This window comes from Lates calcarifer, linkage group LG6 (assembly GCF_001640805.2).
Source record: "Lates calcarifer isolate ASB-BC8 linkage group LG6, TLL_Latcal_v3, whole genome shotgun sequence".
NCBI classification, from domain to species: domain Eukaryota; kingdom Metazoa; phylum Chordata; class Actinopteri; family Centropomidae; genus Lates; species Lates calcarifer.
This window is the reverse complement of record NC_066838.1, coordinates 14397072-14415563: the sequence shown is the minus strand read 5'-3', so window position 1 is coordinate 14415563 and position 18492 is coordinate 14397072. Positions and strand designations below refer to the sequence as shown.

Below are 18492 nucleotides of genomic sequence, written 5' to 3'. Positions count from 1 at the left end.
AGCAGGGGTTTTGACTCAAGCCCCAATCACTGCTGAATCAGTGTTTGTATACAGACCTGGATGGTGTCAGTTTAACAGAAACGAAACTTCAGGTCTGAAAACAAGAGCTTGTTTGTGTATTGTACTTATATGCATTTACAAGGTTAGGTGGGTGCAGATTAAGCACTTTTAAATACATAAATAAATAATACATAAGTAAAGTGAGGTTAGCTTGAGGAGGTGAGGATTATGTCCGCTACTGTCAATAAAAACAAAAAAACAAAAACAACACAAAAAAAAAAAACCAAACAGAAACACAAACAGAAAAATTGAATTTTTCTTACCAAGATAAAATTGACATGAAATGATCCTCTCCACAGGTCAGAGATCTGTATGTGGACCAGTGGCACACACCGAGGAACTGCCAGCCACAGGCTGTGCAGAATGGAGCGTCCAGTCCCGCGCCGGCACACACCTCCCCGGATGAAGCAGACACGGGAGTTCGAGCCCGGAGGAAACTGGCCAGTCTTCTGATGACCAAACTGAAGACAGAGCGGTAACAGAGCCAAATAATGAGATTCCTCCTTTGATTATCATTTACCCCAAAAATCTTTTCTCTCTGTTTGGTTTTTATTCTGCAAGACTGCTATTGTTCTGTTTTTAAATATAATTTTACTATTTCTTTCTACACCACAGTCCTCTCAAGTCAAACATGTTGAATAATTTTTTTAGGGTAACTTGGTAAAAGAGAAAACTGGAGTGTTTTTGGCTTGTAGACTGTCATAGAAACATATCACTGTAAAATAATCTGATGTCTAAGTCATAAGAGGCATTGTAACCTTCAGTGTTAGAGAATAATTAGACTGTCTTGTCAGGAAGGTTACAGGACTTTGTAGTGTCTCAAATATCTGAAATATGTTTGTTGGAGGTTAACTCTGGAATTTGTTATTAAGAGAGAGATAAAATAGCAGAGGAAAACCATATACACACCTCTACACATTTATGATCTTGCCCTCGCAGCAGTTTTGGTGTAACAGGCTGGTGGGGGGAAGGAGATGGTTATGCACATTTTAATGCTGCGTCTGATGTGTAGAGTCAATTTCCTGGTATCAGAGCAAAATGAAGACAATAGAAACTGATCAGAGAGTTTTTCTTAATTCATTCGACAATAAGTAAAGGTCATTTAAAAAGTGACACTCAGGTTCTCTTTAGAGTCAAGGCCCGCAGCAGCAGACTTAATGTACGTGTGTGCTGTGGCAAAAAGCAGATGGAACAGGAAATGGTGTGGGTAGGGTTGTAAGCATAAACTGCATGAGCCAGCATAGCTTGCAGGCACAGCAGTCAGTCATCACTGTTCTGTCATTAACCTGCAGCCTGTCACTGGCCTCACTGTAGCTCACCTTTGCTGCTGCCTGCTCCGTGCACCTGTAAAACACCTGATCTTTAAATTAACACAGCATCCTGTTGCCTGTAAAGCAGTGTATCACCTTTGGTGTTTGTGCATCCACAGAGCTCAGTTCATCTCTGACAAACATGGTATCAGCATCACCAGCAACTCCGACCAGCACTTTCAGAACGGGACGCTTAAATTGTGTGTGGAAGGCACATATGAGGTATTTATGTTGTGAAATCGCAGTGTTGTCTGCTGAAACAAATGTACAAATGTGCAGCTCAACTGCATAGATCTGTTTTTCTTTTCTTTTTAAACAGTACACTGTGAGTCTGAATGTGAAAAACACAGGAACAGCACCTGTGTATTTCACCTACTACACCCCACTGCAGTGGCTCAAATACTTAAATCTGCAGGATGAGCACAAAGTGACCAAAGCAAACCCTCTGACTCTCAACCCAGGTAACACAAAGATGACAAACCAGTTTACTTTAAATTAACAGGATTATGGGCACAATAAACTACAATGAATACACAAAATATTTTTTCCTGTCCTGTTTTTCTTCTCAGGTGATAGCTATGAAATCAAAGTTTACTTCTGCTGCCACTGGGTTGGTTTCTATCCAGCTACACTGGCCTTTGAATTCAAACCAGACCTGGGGCCCTCCTCCACTTCATTCCACATTGTGCGCTTTATTGAGGCTCAGTGTATGGGTTCTTTAGGAGTGGAGCTGGCACCTGTAGCACCCTACAAACCTCGGTCCCTCCCTGCCTGGACCCCTGAAGTTAATTGCAAAATTGTGGATGGGCAGCCACCTGAAGGGTATCGATGTTTACTCTACACTATTCAAAATACAAGAAACTGAAAAATTTTAATGCTGTACGTCTCATGAGTTGTCTTTTGTATTTTGTCTCATCTTACCAGGCTGTCGGTGATGCATCTACAAAATGTGGTTCCGCTGAGAGACTATCAAATACCACCAGACACCAACCAGCTCATCAGTCTACTGAAGCAGCCCTCTCCCTGCCGTGATAGGAGGTAAATTCAGTTCAGTTTCTGATGTCATCTCCAGCTATAGCTATAGATGCTGACAGCACCTGTACAAGGTTAGCGAAAGATTGTAGTCTGGTTTAATGCAGAAAATGTTGGCAGTGACTTGAATAACATGACACAACACTTACCCAAAGTGCTTTTGTTGCTTGAACCACAATCACAGACAAGACTCAGGATGTAAACCCTGGTCTCTGGTGCCCCAGTCCTGCACTGTAATAGGGAGTATTATATTCTATAGTATATACCTACATTGTTATAAACTGTTTCTTCTGCTTTGGTCTGTTTAGAAGAGCCTTGCTGGAAAGTCCCTTGAGCTGGGAGAACTACACTGAGAAGATGCAGCTGCTGTTGTATCTGGAGGAGCTTCAGATGGAGGTGGACATCAAGAAATACAACATCCCCAACAATGACAAAGAATATGCTACCATGGTTAGAGACCCAGTTAACAAGAAACTTCTTGTTCTGGAGGTAACTATGTCTCTCTACTCATCCACTTCCTCTCATAATCAGTCCATCCTTGACCTGTTCACCAGCTCACATTTAACTTTTCTTGGTCATTTTTACAATTTTAAGTGCAGCGGCTAGCTCATGTACCTGCCTAATTAGCATCTGCAGTGCCTGGAGAGGAGGAGGAGTAAATACATCAGTCATTCAATAGTGCATAGTACAGTACACTACAGGACTCTGGATTTAAACCAGAGCAATAGATGTGCAAAGAGACTGTGATGTTCATGTAATCACACTCTACCACTCTGTGCTCAATTATCATCATATGTGTGCAGAGAGTGAGAGATCATCTTAACCAGCAGATTCTTAAAGGCCTGAGGAAACAAATTTGTTTCTCTGTCAATGTTAGCCTGGGAGAAAGTAGAGACAGGTACATTGTTTACCAGTGTGCCAGTGGTAACTTTCCCGATAAGGACGAGCAGCTCAGATAATTAGGTGTTTTCCTAGCAACAGCTACAGTGATGACTTAGCAGTATTTTAGAATTAGACCAATCAGAAACTGTTGACTAATCAGTAATATTGCATACCTCTAGGAAAGAGCATGGAGTAAGATGGTTAAAAGAATATGTTGGAAAAAGAGATTCTTGGTTCTGCAGACCACAGAGAAAATGATGAGCAGCATACTGACAGCAAGATGGTTGCAACACCTTTCTGTACCTTACCCCAAATAAGGCTAAACTATATTGTAATTTTGTAAACCTACTGGTTACTCAAACCTGAGGATGAGTCCCTATGAACCCAGAAGTTAATGTTTGATTTAAAAACTATGCTGATATCCATCACTAGCTCTGGTGTCTTTCAAATTAGTTTAATTACAAAGCCAATATGAAGTGTAATCATGCATTTCTATGACCAGACTGTAAAGGATTATAATAAGAAAAAAGACCAATGGTATCTGATATATTAAAATGATTTAGATTGACACAGGGAACAGGGAAATATATTCACTGGCATACAAACAGTTAACACCTTTCCTTGTTATTGCTCACCTTCCAGGTACCTGGTGTGTCTGAGAACCGCCCGTCTGTTCTACGAGGAGATAAGCTGCTGGTCTGTCCCATAGGAGAAAAAGGGGTGAAGTACTGCGGCTACGTCCACAGCGTGCAGCTGGACAGCGTCAAACTGGGCTTTTCCTCAAAGTAAGATCAACACAATACAGTAACATGCAGTGATTTAAAAATAAAGATTTCTTTGACATCCGTTGTCTGTGAATTTCTTTGCAGATTGCTGGATAGCTTCATAGATGGCATGAAGTTCAGTGTTGAGTTCACTGTCAACCGCCTGACTCTGCGTCTTCAGCACAGAGCAGCAGAACTAGCAGCTACAAAAAGACTGGGAAAGGTGTTGTTCCCTGCTGCACCCGCCTACGTGTCTCAACAAATTGAGCTTCCCAACCTCAGGTTAGACAAGCTATATATGATGCAGTTTAGCTGGCTAGCACAGATATCTGCAGTATCCCTGCACATATGACCACATCTGTCAATGATAATAGTGTTACTAATAATAGTGTTAATAGGATAACCGCAGGTTGTACAGCTAATGCCCAGAAATCCCAAATGTCAACACCTTGTGAACCTGAGCACCAAGCAGTTTGATTTGTTGATCCAAGGTTACACTCAATCCATCTTACATGCCATACTCCTACATTAAATGTTTTAAAGAGTTTTTTCAAAATTTCATTAAAACGTGAACCATATTGTTGTCAATATGTTGGCCTAAACTAGGTACTTGATCCACCTGATGAGAGTATCTGATTCTCATATGTTGTTCATACCTCTGTTCCTTTGTCTTCTTGTTGATAGACTGTTTGACTCAAAGCTAGAGGGAAACAAAGAGCAGTCCCAAGCAGTTCAACACATTGTAGCTGGCTCATCCAAACCTGCCCCATACCTGGTGTTTGGCCCACCTGGAACAGGTACAGCAAGCGCCAGCATCCTCTTCTTTTTTTTAGAGTTGTGCTGTTTAAGCAATTTAGTTTTGACCTGTTAACCTACCAACTGCCCACAAAGCCATACATTTATTGCACTTGACTTTATTCTGATCGCTCTTTGTCTGTTCAGGCAAAACCGTGACTCTGGTGGAGGCCATCAAGCAGATAGAGAAGACCCAGGCCTCCTGCCACATCCTGGCCTGCGCTCCCTCCAACAGCGCTGCTGATCTGCTCTGCCAGAAGATTCTGGACCATGTGGATGACCGTAAAGTGTACCGTATGTACGCCAGCAGCCGGGACCCAAATTGTGTCCCTGAACAGCTAAAGGTCAGTGCTGGGTGCTCTTGTTTTCCAAGTGATTGTGACTGATTCACTTGGTCACAGCTAAGATTATCGGGCAGTATCAATAGATGACACAATGAATCAGAAACATCTGCTCGATGTCTTTCTGTGGCACTGCTGCACTTGCTTGAGCTTTGCATGTTACTAGAATACTGATGTATTCTAGTCTCTGTGGTTTGTGTACACGGACATTGTGTTACTTTCACAGGCATGTTCTAACCTGGTAGGGGAGTGTTACACTTTTCCTCCTAAAGAGGAGCTGATGGAGTATAGGATCATGGTCACCACCCTGTTAACAGCTGGAAGGTATTGACTGAATCACATTGCAGTTTTCTCACCTGCATGACACTAAAAAAGAAGCATATCACTGTTGCACACAGCAGTATTTGCATCCTGTTTACTGTATATTCTCTGTCATCCAAACTACTAACAATCAACTCACACGTAAACTTGTGTGGGAGTAAGTTTGCTACCATGTATCATGTCTCTGATCTCTGTAGGCTGGTTACGGGAGGCATTCCTGCAGGACATTTCACTCACGTGTTTGTGGACGAGGCAGGACATGCTGTGGAGACCGAATGTTTAGTCCCATTGGCAGGTAGAGACGACAAAGAGCAGCATATTTTCTGTAATTGTGCTGAGCTTGCTTTATGTGTTGATTGATTTTTGGTACCTGTGATATAAAGGGCTGCTCCACGCAGAGACTGGTCAGGTCGTTCTGGCTGGAGACCCCAAGCAGCTCGGACCCATTCTCAGATCACCTTTTGCGCTGAAATACGGGATGGGTAAGGATTCATAGTTCAGTTGTTTTTTTCATTCAGACTTAAACTTTAAAACATACTTTTGACCTACTTATGTGTGTTGTGTCCTGATTCTGTTGTCTGCAGGAGTTTCCCTCTTGGAGCGCATGATGAATGATTTCTCTCTGTACCAGAAAGACAATGACGTATTCAACAATCGTTATGTCACCAAACTACTGCGCAACTACAGGTGTGATAAAGGAGACAGTTATAGGTTACTGCTTGACAGAAGTTAAGTATTTCATTCTCCAGAATGCATCTTCTAATCTACTTTCATTTCTGTTGGTCCTTTTCAGGTCCCATCCTGCCATTCTGAAGATTCCCAATGAGCTCTTCTATGATGGAGAGCTACAGTGTCATGCAGATGAAATACTACGCAACTCCTACTGCAACTGGCAATACCTCAAACAGAGGGTAATGATTCACACATACTGCACACTGCACGTGGAAACAAACTGATCATATAGAAATCAAAACATGAAAAGTGATGACTGCTATACCTGCACCTAAAGACTGTATTACTCAAAATATAATGTAGCCATTTCACATTAATTTTAGAGCTGAAACAGTTGATTAATAGGTTTGTTAACTGAAAGCAAATGAATCGTAATTTTATAGGCAAAAATACCAAAACATTCGCTGGTTACACTTTCTCTGCTCTTTCGCTGCCTCTATTTGTTTCATATCATTAATTGAATGTCAGACAACTAATATTAACATTTTGATGCTGTTTTCTCCTATTTGAGAGGATTTTCGTTGTGATTCAGTTAATGATTTTATCTGGTGAAGAACAAAAAAAGGGGAAATACAAAATTTAAATTTTCTGACTATGAACTACTGTGTTCAATGTGTATGAGACAGAAAAGTCAAATTCGTTTCCATTTCTTCACTGAGGATGAGGTGACAGTAGAAAACTGATTTCTTAGATTAGTCAATATGCAAAATACCTGTGCTTCAAAACACAGATAACCCTAATATTGATAAAGAGAATGAAGACAGGTTGTTTATTTTCCCTAATTCCACCTTTAAGTTTACTCCACAGCAACACAGATATATTCAAAAATAATTTCTATTAAGAATTAGATATAAGAGCACAAAAACATGTTTCTTTGACATATTTCTCACGCATCTTTCAGGGATTCCCGTTGATCTTCCATGGGGTCACTGGTCTTGACGAGCGTGAGGCCAGCAGTCCTTCTTTCTTCAACAGAGCAGAGGTGGAGGTGCTGATGGGCTATGTGACAAAACTGCTGCAGACACACAGCAAGAAGGGCCTGGGCAGCATCTCACCCAAAGACATAGGCATCATCGCCCCCTACAGGAAACAGGTCTGAATTCATTCAGTTCAGTTGACAAGTCCGAGTTCTAATCCGCACACACTGAAGTGGAAAACTGTGATTTATGTAGATTCCAAAGCTGGCGTTTTTTTTGTCATTTAGGTGCTGAAAATCCGTAAGGCCCTGGAAAAAGTTGGGAAAGACTTGAAATTGAAGGACATGAATGCTCTTAAGGTAACAAAATATTTCACACTAAAACAACGCAAAACACACAGAATAAGCTGTGTGTTAAGTTAATATACGTGTTTGTCAGGTTGGGTCGGTGGAGGAGTTCCAAGGTCAGGAGAGGAGAGTCATCCTGGTGTCTACAGTTCGGAGCAGCCCCAACTACGCAGAGATTGACAAAAAGTTCAGCCTGGGTTTTGTAAAGAATGAGAAGGTACCGGCCACAAATACACGCACACACTCTGTGTACGTACATACAAAACATTACTCTGACACATTCTTTGCTTCTCCAGAGATTCAATGTGGCTGTGACTCGAGCCAAAGCCCTGCTGATTGTGGTGGGAAACCCCAGAGTTTTGAACACGGATCCTACCTGGGCACAGTACGTTGTCACATGGTCACTCCTGCTTTCTGCTGTCACAGCATACTAACAGTAGATCAATGTTAACATTTAATTCTAAATTCCCCTCCTTCCCGTCTGCAGCTTCATCAAGTACTGTAGCGATGAGGGAGGCTACGATGGCATTCATTTCACTGGCATTCTTGCAGAGGAAGACGAGGACGTGGTGGCCAGACTCGCTGCTCTTTTCATCGCGATTAATGTTCAAGGTGACACACATACTGTTTATCTTAATTTTCATCAGCATCTCCCTCAAAATGAACATTTTGAGTCGATGTTGAAACTGTTCGTCTTTCTTTGTTTCTGTGAATCTTTTCACCGTCAGTGGAGACCGCGGAGAGTGACGTTCAGCAGCACCAAGAACCTGAGTGGAGGAACGACCTTTGAACAAAAGGAGAGTCCAAACTGCCGTCTTTATCACTTGAAGGGATTCATTTTGCTTTTAGTTGGATATATTGCTTTACCAGATACCTGTAACAAAAGGTTCATAAAAAGATTTTGACATTTGTATTCAAATTCTCCTGAAAGGGCTCAATGGCATCTGTCCACATTAAAAGGTGTGACACAGCCAGTATTCACAGGGGACTACAGAAACTTGACCAATGACCATAAAGGACAGAGAGGTGATTCATGTTTAGGGCAGTCCTTGGCTACCTCAGTGAGCTGCACTAACACCACTTTTGGTGTGGTTTAATTGTACAACCTCGACTTTAATCTAAATTTTAAATCAATATATATTGTTTTTTAAGATGAATTTTTACCAACCAACAATGCCTGGCTCAGGCACCTAAAAAATGTGTATTGCCAATTTTGAACAGTTTGATATTTTCTGAATTTAAAAAATGAAGCTAAAAGTGCACTCAGTGTCAAACCAAAGATACAAATAGTTTGGATGAAGTTAGAAAAACACAAATGTAAGACACTGTGATATCTTTTGGAAATTTTAAGTGTGATTTTCAATAAACTGATGATAACATCCAGCATCACTTGTACAGTTCTTGGAAATGTCAGACATAAGTATCAAAATATGAATTTGAATGCATTAATAGTATTAATAGCATTTCTAAAACTGTCAATTTCAGGACAAAACCAAAGCAGTTAAGGTTACGTAGTATTTCAAAAATACTTTATTAACACGTTTGTCTCATCCAGACATTCAACACATCCCACTCCTGTTAGTAAAGCGCCATCACAATCAACATTTTCTCTTGAACTATGGTGTTTGACATTAGAGACGTAGAGGCACTGTCCAGGAATTAGCCCAAGCCTGCAACATTCTGATCTCTAAGGATCCGAATGTTATGGATAAAAGAAAGATCACCAGAGTTGTAGCTTATGATGGTGGTAAAAATCAACGTGAGACCATTTCGGACACCTGTGTGCACGGTGTGTTCACTGCTTTTTCTGGCAGGGCTGGATACGGTGTATACAGTACAGTACTAACAACAACCTGTCATGCTGCCTCTAATAGGTTGACTTTAACTGTATCATGGGGCTGCCTATAGGGAAATGAGGTGGTTTAATGATGACGTCACCTAGTGGAGAAAACTACTGCAGTTTTGTACTTTCATTTCAGTTCTGCTGCCAATTCTTGTTCAAATCTCCAGTTAATAAGATTGGTGTAAAAATGTCAAACAGTGATTTAACGTTTCAGTTTTGAGCCCAAAGACACCCGTGATTGTTCCCAGACACATGCACACCCTGTGTTTATACAGTTGGCTACGACCTTTTCGAATTTCTTCGAGGGCTGCACAAGAGAAAAACTTTGACTGGACACTTGCTACGCCACTTACTTAGAAATCCTCATTTGTTCAATCACATTTCAAGGAATGTCCCTGTAGTGTCAAATAAAGGGCTATTACACACCAGCAAGGCCCCAATTTCAAAATGTGAAGAGTTACTGACCCGGTGAGCAAAACTGAGGTGATAGCACGCTGATAATGACACAGTCTGAGCTGTCAATCAAGCTGGGTATTTTATTAAAACTTTTATATGCAGAATAGGCCTATAATCTGTCGTTATATTAATATGGCTGTATACAGTATGCACTCGTCCTCAGTGATAGATCATGACTGTATACTGGATCTGAAACAGTCCAGAGTTCAGACAGGAGGCAGAGCTTGTTTGGGGGATGGCGTTGGTGACGTCTGTCAGAGCCAGTGTGAGCGTGACTGCGAGTATTGTGTCCATGACAATAGGCTACTGTCTCCAGTGCCAGTTTAAGCTATCGCCATGGAGGAGAGAGATGGACCAAGGTGTAGTCTCAACATCTCTCCACACAAATAGTCGCTGCTGCTTCGGTTCTGTAGGTTTCAGCGGATTAATACAGTGTGAACAGGCTCTAAATTAAGTCCTTTATGTCAGGAGCTGAGGGAAACAGAGCTCTGCTGACACAGCACTCGGTGGAATAGGACTTTCGGGTGTAAAATTAATAGTGGTACAGCAAATAGATGAAGGATGGTGACTGAAGCTGATGCATAAAAGGAGACGGAGTGGTACGTGTGGGTTCAAGAGAAGCAGGGGTTCCATGCTATTAAAGCAAAACTAAAACTGTCTGCAACGTGCAGCCCATGAACTGAGAGAAAGAGTCAGAGAGCGTGTGAACTAAAAGACCCTTCTCTGTAAACAATCATACACAGAAGCAGACTTATGATATATTTGTAAAGTATATGCACATATAAATACAAACATTCATTCATACATACAGGAGGTGGGAGGGGCAGGTCCTTCACACAAACAGGTCGGTGTGCTGGTGGAGGGAAAACAAAACAGCAAACAAACAAAAACTAACTGTGTGAGTAGGCAGAGAAGATAGTTTTTTTTTTTTTTTTAAAGGCTGATTTGTTTTGCTTTTAAACAGGTGTGTCAGTCTTTCATATTTGCCTGTGGCATATCTGCATCTGTGAAGTAAGTATAGTCCACGGAAGCCATTGATTTAAGGTTTCTCTAACTTTGCTCTGTGTATGGCGGGGAGTCCTCCCTCAGGTGCTGATTGGCCAACAAACTCCACCTCCTCACAGTAGCTGGCAGCCGCCCCTCTTCTTGCGCTTGCGGACCTGCAGCGGCTGCTCTGGTGGCCATCTCAAACACCTCCGCACGCCGTCCTTAGTCTTGGCGGAGCACTCCAGGTAGCCAAAGGCACTGATGCGGTTGGCCATGTCTCTGCCTCCTCGGGTTTTACCGGCTCCTAGAGGTTTGACATACAGACAGTGGATTAAGATTTAGCCCCTTTTACACAGTGTTTGCACTGTATTGGAGCTAAGATGACCTCCTCATTACGCCACCTCTGCATCAGCTGGTGTCTGTACCATTTGTAAAGAATGGCGAGGCAGAATAACGCTGCAATATTCCCCGCTTGAACAGGCTGTATAAAGGGAGCTTTTGACTGAGTGTGTAGACATTTGGCAGAGAGGCCCATTAGTTTTGGGATTATTGTTGCCAGTAACAAATGGATACAGAAACACACACACACACACCACACACCTGTTTCATCTTGGCCAACTCCCTGCGTGTGTGTTCATCATTCCTAAGGTCCTTCTTGTTGCCACGAGGATGATCGGGACGTTGGGACAAAAGTGTTTCACTTCAGGTGTCCATTTCTCAGGAATGTTCTCTACAAGGATGAAAATGTTTTTTTTTTAGAAATTAAAAGGGAAAAAAAAACAAAACAAACAAAAAAACAAACAAAAAAAAACAAAAACGCTGAAGTGGCTGCACAGTAAATTCCAGCCTTCTTTCCTTACAAGGACACAGTTGGGAGAGCCGTGTCATTTCCCCTTGTGACTGTACAGACATAAACACAGAGAGGTCACAGACCCCTGGCTGATACATGGGCCCAGTCTGCTCGCCAAAATCAGTGTTGTTTGCTCTGGAAGGAGATGTCATGTAGTGATAGCGCAGGAATACCATCTGTGGCATTGCCCATAACAAAACACTGTGGGAGAAAACCTGGGTCTCAAGTTTTATCTAACAAGGCATATTTATTCATCTGTTTGATTTGGGTTTTGAGAGCCAAGAACACTCAGATCCAAGCCTGAAATACATGTGAGATATTTCATGTAAACATGCAGAAAATTCCAACTTAAGCCTTACCTCCATACAATGGCAGCAGCTACGTTATATTCTGGAAATCTGTGCGTTCATCTTGTTCCTCTTTAGTCTGAAAAACACTTGAATTAAAGCACTTAAGAGTCTTTATTAAGGAAGCATTGATCAGAAGAGGTCAATCTACAATAGATAAATCTAGGATGACTGTGCTCTCTATGGACTGTTCAATCAGCTTCTTATTGCTTTAAAAATGTACTTTTCACTGTATTTAATTTAAGTGCTGTTACTGGATAACAGTCATGTGATGTGTGAAATTACTTAATTTACAGATTTGAATCACTAAACCACAACAGGAAAGCACAAAAAGCAGGTAACTGTAATGTCTGGCAGCAGCTAGTGTAATTACAATAGCAATAATTTAATCATACACATGAAGAAACACCATTTGAATAAATAAATTAAAAAAAATCCCATTGTGTGGATCATTGCTTTCATGAAGAGCAGAAACAGAAAAGCCTATAGAGAGGCTCATTACTGACTACACTGCATAGACAGATCAGCTCTCCTTGTGGTGGAAAATGTGGGCATTTAATGGGAGTATTTGGTGAAACTAAAGCTGCCATCTTACTTCACTCCTCCTCCTAACTATGTATCATTTGATTTTGGATACTCTGCATCAGTGCTGCCTGCACGTTCAGCAAATTTATTTATGAAATGCTGGAAACAATTCAGCTTAGTCTAAACTGTGAGGAAATCTTAACAGTAGCCATTCCTCACCCGAGGCACCGCTGCACAGGACAAAAACATATATTTCTTTATTTTCATCTCATTCCCCATTTACCTACATCTCCTCTCCTTAAACTGAGGCACAGTAATAATCTACACTAAGCAAGTGTACCCAGGCTTACCTAAACTGTCGGGGCTGTCTATGGAGAAGCACATGAGGATAACATCTGTGTCGGGGTAGGAGAGAGGCCTCAGTCTGTCGTAGTCTTCCTGACCTGCTGTATCCCACAATGCTAACTCCACCTGAGAGAGAGAGAGAGAGAGAGAGAGAGAGAGAGAGAGAGAGAGAGAGAGAGAGAGAGAGAGAGAGAAAGAGAGAGAGGAAGACAAAGAACAAAGAAGTGATGCAAGTGTTGGCTAGCACAGAGCGTAATTTCAGTTACGTCATTAAAATTTACAGCAGGATGAAGAGGGAGAAAGACAACAGAAACACAAAAACAAATGGACAACAAGAATAGAGGCAGAATAACTGGGAAGAGAAAAGAAAAAGAGGATTTAAAAATGTAATTCCTCCACTATCAGGCCTGAAGAGCAACTCCCCAGAGGTGGAGATGGCTCCCACAGGCTTCACTTAGGCTGTTAATCAAACTGTTAGCAGTCCCACGGCACTGACCTGCTCTAGATAAAACAAATGCTCAGCAAGAGCTCAGCAAGAGCTGCAGCACATGCTACATTACAACCACAAAATGCCATGTACAGTAGCCTAGTAGTGTCATATCATGCCACATCATGTGGCTTTATTTCCTGTAAAAGTCTCTACAAATTGACTGTGGGCTCTTGGCCTAAACTGTCTTTATCTTCCTTCATCCTGCTGATTTAATTCTACACTGCCTCACCACCGTTACAATCACAGCTGGAAAACTGTGACCATTACTACTGAGAATTGGGCAAAAAAAAAAAAACAGTCTTAATCGACCCCCAGAGAGCAGCCACAGTATGTTAGCAGTTCATCTGGGCTTTTCTGACGTCTCACTCCTCTCATGTCTTGCCAAGTCCTGCCTGTTGGCTGACAAGCTACTTACCTTGGCAAGACTGGCTAGCCACAGCACCTTCTGACTTACAGTCCAGCACATGGAGGGCATTTTTCCATAGTATAGGAGACAGAGAGCTGAGCTGTGCCACATCTTCTTTCTGGGAAAGTGGGCTACACCACACCATGACAAACTTCACTGTCCATTTCTGCTGCTTTTGAAGTCTTTCACCACTGGGTGTCTCTCAGGAGTCGGCCTCATCCGTAGTTTATTTTACTACCAGGCTGTCTGTGTGAGTTTTTCTGTTCAGTCTCAGATCTCCTTAGTTTTTGTAGCTACAATGAATAATCAGATAGTAGGGTCATCTGTAAACAGTGACAATGACTTGTTATGAAATATATCACTACACCAAATGCAGTTTATTAAAAATCAGTACACCACAGCTGAGAGGCTTGGAAAACAGTCAACTCTGTATCATAAAGCTGGCTGATAGCAGATTTTGCAGCGCAGGAAACAGGAACAGGAAATGGGACATTAGTCATGATGTATGAGGATGAGGGGTTCCAACCTGCACAGGATCCTTTTCCTGTTGTTGGCTGGAGGTCTGCTGCTTTAGAACAATGAAAAGACCCAGGGATTTGCTAACAATACACACTTATCCCCATCAGTCTTGGTGGCACGTGGTTCTCAAACACCGGAGCCAACGGGGTCACATTTTTAACACTATAGCAGCAGTTTTAGTTTGACAGATAAGTGGCAGAACTCCATCCTTAAGTAAAAGTACAGATATGACAAAGTAAAAAATACTCCATTACAAGTAGAAGTCTTGTAGTCAAAATTCTACATAAGTAAAAGTACAAACACATTATCTAGTAAGTTTACTTGAACTATCAGAAGTATTCATTCTGGAGTAAAACGTCCTGTGACTCTATGTGACATGAATAGATTGTTCATACTGATGCAACAACGTGTAAACAGCAGTTTACTGTTGTAGCTGGTCAAAGTGGAGCTACTTTTAACTGCTTTAAATACTGTTTCCAATCTAAGGTTCAGGGCTCTTCCAGAGAGTCACAAGATATTTCTCAGGGGTCTCAAGATGATTAATGGGAAAGTAAGGAAGAAAAAAAAAGTTCTGATAAACTAATTTATATAATTTTTTCCAGTCTTTTCTTTAATCTTTACTATTTTTGTGAAAGATTGGATATATGACCTCTTTCAGTTATTTAAATGAAACCATCTGAGGAATTAAGAGGAGAAATGTTTCTTTGGTTGGTGGTGCTTCTCACATTTCAAATGTCTGTGAGTTTTCAGCAGTTCCACCAGACGTTTGTTAGACAGTCACAACGTTTTATGTTTTTTGTGTTGCATTAATCTGTAAAGCAACCAGCAACTACAGCTGTCGAATAAATGTTGCAGAGTAAAAAGTACAATATTTCCCTCTGAAATGCTGCTTATTATTCACAGTCCTCTCACCAAAACAAATGAGTAGAAATTTTAAATATTAAGCACCGTGTTTGCCATCAACTTCAATGTCAGCGATGTAGTTCTCAAACACAGTGGGGACGTAGACCTCTGGGAACTGGTCCTTACTGAAGACGATGAGCAGACAGGTCTTACCACAAGCACCATCCCCAACTATCACCAACTTCTTCCTGATGGCTGCCATCTACAAAAAAGAATACACTTTGATTAGTCTTTGTGTTAAAAGTTTGAGACTTGTGAGAATGAACAGCCAGTAAAACTGGTGAGAGTTAAGCTTTTTCAAACAGACGAGGGAGGTGAAAAAAAAGCAACTAGAAATAGAGTGAAAATGAGGGGGGGAAAAAGAGATCGAACTCTGTTTTAGAGCCGCACCCTCTTCCCTTTCCTGGGCTGCGTCCTGTGTGTGAGGTGAAAAACAGAGTTGGGCTGAGGGCTCTGGAAAAGCAGTGGGAGGGAAGGGAGCGGGAGGAGAGCTCAGTGCTCAACATGCTGCTGCACATGCATGGCCTTGGACATACAGTCGCATTAAAAACAATCTTTAATGGGTCACTTCTACACCCTGAGGCGATGTGATTTACAGCTCTTACTGGGTGTGTCTGACACCTCTGTATTGTGCACATTTGTCTCCCTTTCTCTTTGCTTGTAATCCTGAAAGGTGTGTATATCCGAGTGAAAATGTAGCTTGCCGGGGAGATACAGCCCCACACACAAATACACACGGATCAATAGCCATCTCCCACAAGCTGACAATAATGGAGAGAAGGCAGTAGGTGATGAGACAATGTCCTGGCTGCCTGCCACCAGCATCAGCCTCCACAGATCTCTGACTACCTGGACCAGCACGGGCCTTTTATCCCCAAAGATCTGAACATCTGCCATCATACACATATGCAGTGTCCAAATCCCTGTTGGTGAATAGTGGAGAAATACAGCAGGGATCCTTGTATCAAGAATGATTGGATCATATGACTATTTGCATGGAAAGGTGTTGCTTGAAATGAACCCACAGAAAATTATCACCTGACTCTGCAGCTCCCACAGCTTTATAGCATCTTTCAGCTCATTGTTTTGGGCCCACAGTTTTACTGTTTGTTTCACTCACATATCATTTTAGGCAGCAGCAGGCAGCTCTGTAAACCCACTGTGCACTACCTGCTCATTACCAAACAGCAGATAAAATCAGCAACTAGCAGGTGAAAATAATGGTGCATGTAGCTGCTGCAGGAGTCTAATATTTCCCTCAGGAGCTGGTGGAGACCAAAATAAGACCTAAAAACAGGGTAAATATTGGATTTGTAATTAGTAATGAGACATAAACATGACTCCAAATGAACACTGCTTGGTGGCTGCTGGTTGTGTAAACAGGCAACTGTTAGAGAACAAGTTCGCCATATTAACTTAAAAGGTGACGATATGTACTGTTTTTCAAAAAAAAAAAAAAAAAAAAAAAGGTTCAAAGGCCATTAAGTAATATGACATCTCCTGTTGAGTAATATGAAGAAAGTTCCCTAAGACAGCAACAAATCCGAGCATATATTAAAGTACTTGTACTCAACAAAATGTAGTAGTTGTGATGTCTTTAAAAGGGAATTTTACTTGAACTCAGTCATAAAAGCTTATGCTCCTTCTCGGCCACTGAGTTCCAAGGAACATTGTTTGGCATTGCCATCCCTGCACACAAAGCAATCAGACTGTTTTCGACTGTGGTTCCAGATAGTGGAACAACCTCCCAAATGCTATCAGTGCAGGAACATCCCTCTGTATCTTCAGGAATCTCTTGAAGACTCATCTCTGCTCCTCTCCTAACACCTCTAACACCTTAACTAGCACTTACTATGTACTTTCAGTGCACTTCTTTAACTGATCCCCTTGCACATTGCCTTATTAAACAGATTTACTACTTAATACTTAATTCAAGGTCTCCTACTGCACTGAAGCTTTAGTGTTGTCTGTCACTTAGAAGTCGCTTTGGATTAAAGCATCTGCCAAATGAGCAAATATAAATGTAATGTAAATGTAAATTGTGTGTAAAGGGATGGTAAACAGAATTTTTGCTGAATTTATTGTTTCTTCTGAAAGGGGTTGAGGGTGGAACAGAAAGGCCCTGTTGATACAAAATCTTCATAAAAACTGCATTGAATCCAATTAAATTCTTACAGCCTGCATGGTGGCTTATCTATGCAGAGTGACCAAAACAAACCATTTTATTTAGGAAGAGCCTGAGGGATACATTATGCAGTACTTTCTCCAGCTTTGTTAGAAAACAGACAATGAGCCCTAAAGATAACTAAGAAGACCCAGGTGTTCCTGTGTGTTAAAGAAATGAAATGTACATCTGTACATGAGTCTTCATTTGATTCTCTCAGCCTGTGCGGGATGCTGAGATTTACCTTCACTCACTGTAACACCACCTACCATTTTCACCACAAGAGTAAAAAAGACAATTGTTCAGTTTGCCCCCCCCCAACAAACACACACACACATTAAATCGGGCCAGTGTGCTGTCAGTTTCTCTCTGGAGAGAGCCACCTGTTCTCTGTGATAGCAGGCTGCTGCTACTCCATACATCATACTGTCACTGCCAGAGGGGAAGACACACACACGCACACATACACACAGAGAAATACACGCACACGTGACTGGTAGCTACAGTGAAGCCCCAGAAAGCCTCAGAAAATGGGGCTAGTCCTGCAGATCTTGTACTGTGATGAAATAATGCGGCTTATTGACGACAATCGCTCTCGCAGCATGCTGCCGCTGTGACAGTGGCAGCACATGGCGCTTAGTGGGGATAATGGCCCCTTTCCTTTGCATTAATGTGCCTGTGAGTGTGAGCACACTGTGCCAGTGCAAGGACGAGAACAGGGACTCCAAGGACTTCTTCCCTAATAAGACAGCGTGTGATGCGTTCTGCGTACAATGTGGCATGAAATGACTGACTTAAACACTGATAAGATATTCAGACAATACATGGTTGCATAATATTCATTCAAAGTGTAAGTAATGATACAATTAGCATCTTCCATAAAATTAGTGTTGTATCAGAATCTAACCACTGCATTACTGACACATGAAATAAAGGTATACTTTGGAGAACTCTCTCGCTTATATTTCAAATAAATGAAATAAGACTTCAAATCTAAGAGACCAGTCAATTAATCTACAAATTGACAGTTTGCCTGTACCAAACAAGCATGTTCCCTTACATCGGGAGAAACAAGATTTGTAGGTTGGGGCTTCTCACACACAATGCTTCATTTGTTATAGTATGTTGTGACACATTTAAATTTTTTAAACTGTGT

At 41.5% G+C, this 18492-nt stretch overlaps 2 protein-coding genes across 31 annotated transcripts in view; one reads left to right on the top strand and one right to left on the bottom strand.

Annotated features, from left to right (window-relative positions):
• The window catches only part of LOC108889467 (putative helicase mov-10-B.2), a 75915-nt gene that overhangs the window by 46376 nt on the left and 11047 nt on the right, over positions 1 to 18492 (top strand). For 3 of the 29 annotated variants that reach the window (XM_051071239.1, XM_051071234.1, XM_018685911.2), the window contains exons 3-23: positions 360 to 535; positions 1490 to 1592; positions 1690 to 1831; positions 1940 to 2192; positions 2295 to 2408; positions 2711 to 2891; positions 3927 to 4069; positions 4154 to 4330; positions 4733 to 4845; positions 4991 to 5187; positions 5411 to 5508; positions 5703 to 5800; positions 5889 to 5987; positions 6090 to 6192; positions 6299 to 6416; positions 7139 to 7330; positions 7442 to 7513; positions 7593 to 7718; positions 7798 to 7886; positions 7989 to 8113; positions 8230 to 8885. The exons of 4 other annotated variants lie outside the window; for them this stretch is intronic. In XM_051071239.1, the coding sequence (XP_050927196.1) occupies positions 360 to 535; positions 1490 to 1592; positions 1690 to 1831; positions 1940 to 2192; positions 2295 to 2408; positions 2711 to 2891; positions 3927 to 4069; positions 4154 to 4330; positions 4733 to 4845; positions 4991 to 5187; positions 5411 to 5508; positions 5703 to 5800; positions 5889 to 5987; positions 6090 to 6192; positions 6299 to 6416; positions 7139 to 7330; positions 7442 to 7513; positions 7593 to 7718; positions 7798 to 7886; positions 7989 to 8113; positions 8230 to 8291 (2781 nt within the window). In that variant the 3' untranslated portion in view covers positions 8292 to 8885. Of the gene's footprint in view, positions 1 to 359; positions 536 to 1489; positions 1593 to 1689; positions 1832 to 1939; positions 2193 to 2294; positions 2409 to 2710; positions 2892 to 3926; positions 4070 to 4153; positions 4331 to 4732; positions 4846 to 4990; positions 5188 to 5410; positions 5509 to 5702; positions 5801 to 5888; positions 5988 to 6089; positions 6193 to 6298; positions 6417 to 7138; positions 7331 to 7441; positions 7514 to 7592; positions 7719 to 7797; positions 7887 to 7988; positions 8114 to 8229; positions 8886 to 18492 lie in introns of those variants that run through there. 22 more of the 29 variants (XM_051071242.1, XM_051071251.1, XM_051071252.1 and 19 more) reach the window with 22 other exon arrangements.
• LOC108876465 (rho-related GTP-binding protein RhoA-D) overlaps positions 9014 to 18492 on the bottom strand; it is a 40732-nt gene continuing 31253 nt past the window's right edge. The window contains exon 6 of one of the 2 annotated variants that reach the window (XR_007813412.1): positions 9014 to 10317. Coding sequence is in view for 1 of the 2 variants with exons in the window: in XM_051071272.1 (XP_050927229.1) it covers positions 10987 to 11091 (105 nt within the window). In the remaining variant the exon portion in view is untranslated. Of the gene's footprint in view, positions 10318 to 10971; positions 11092 to 18492 lie in introns of those variants that run through there. The other variant, XM_051071272.1, reaches the window with a different exon arrangement.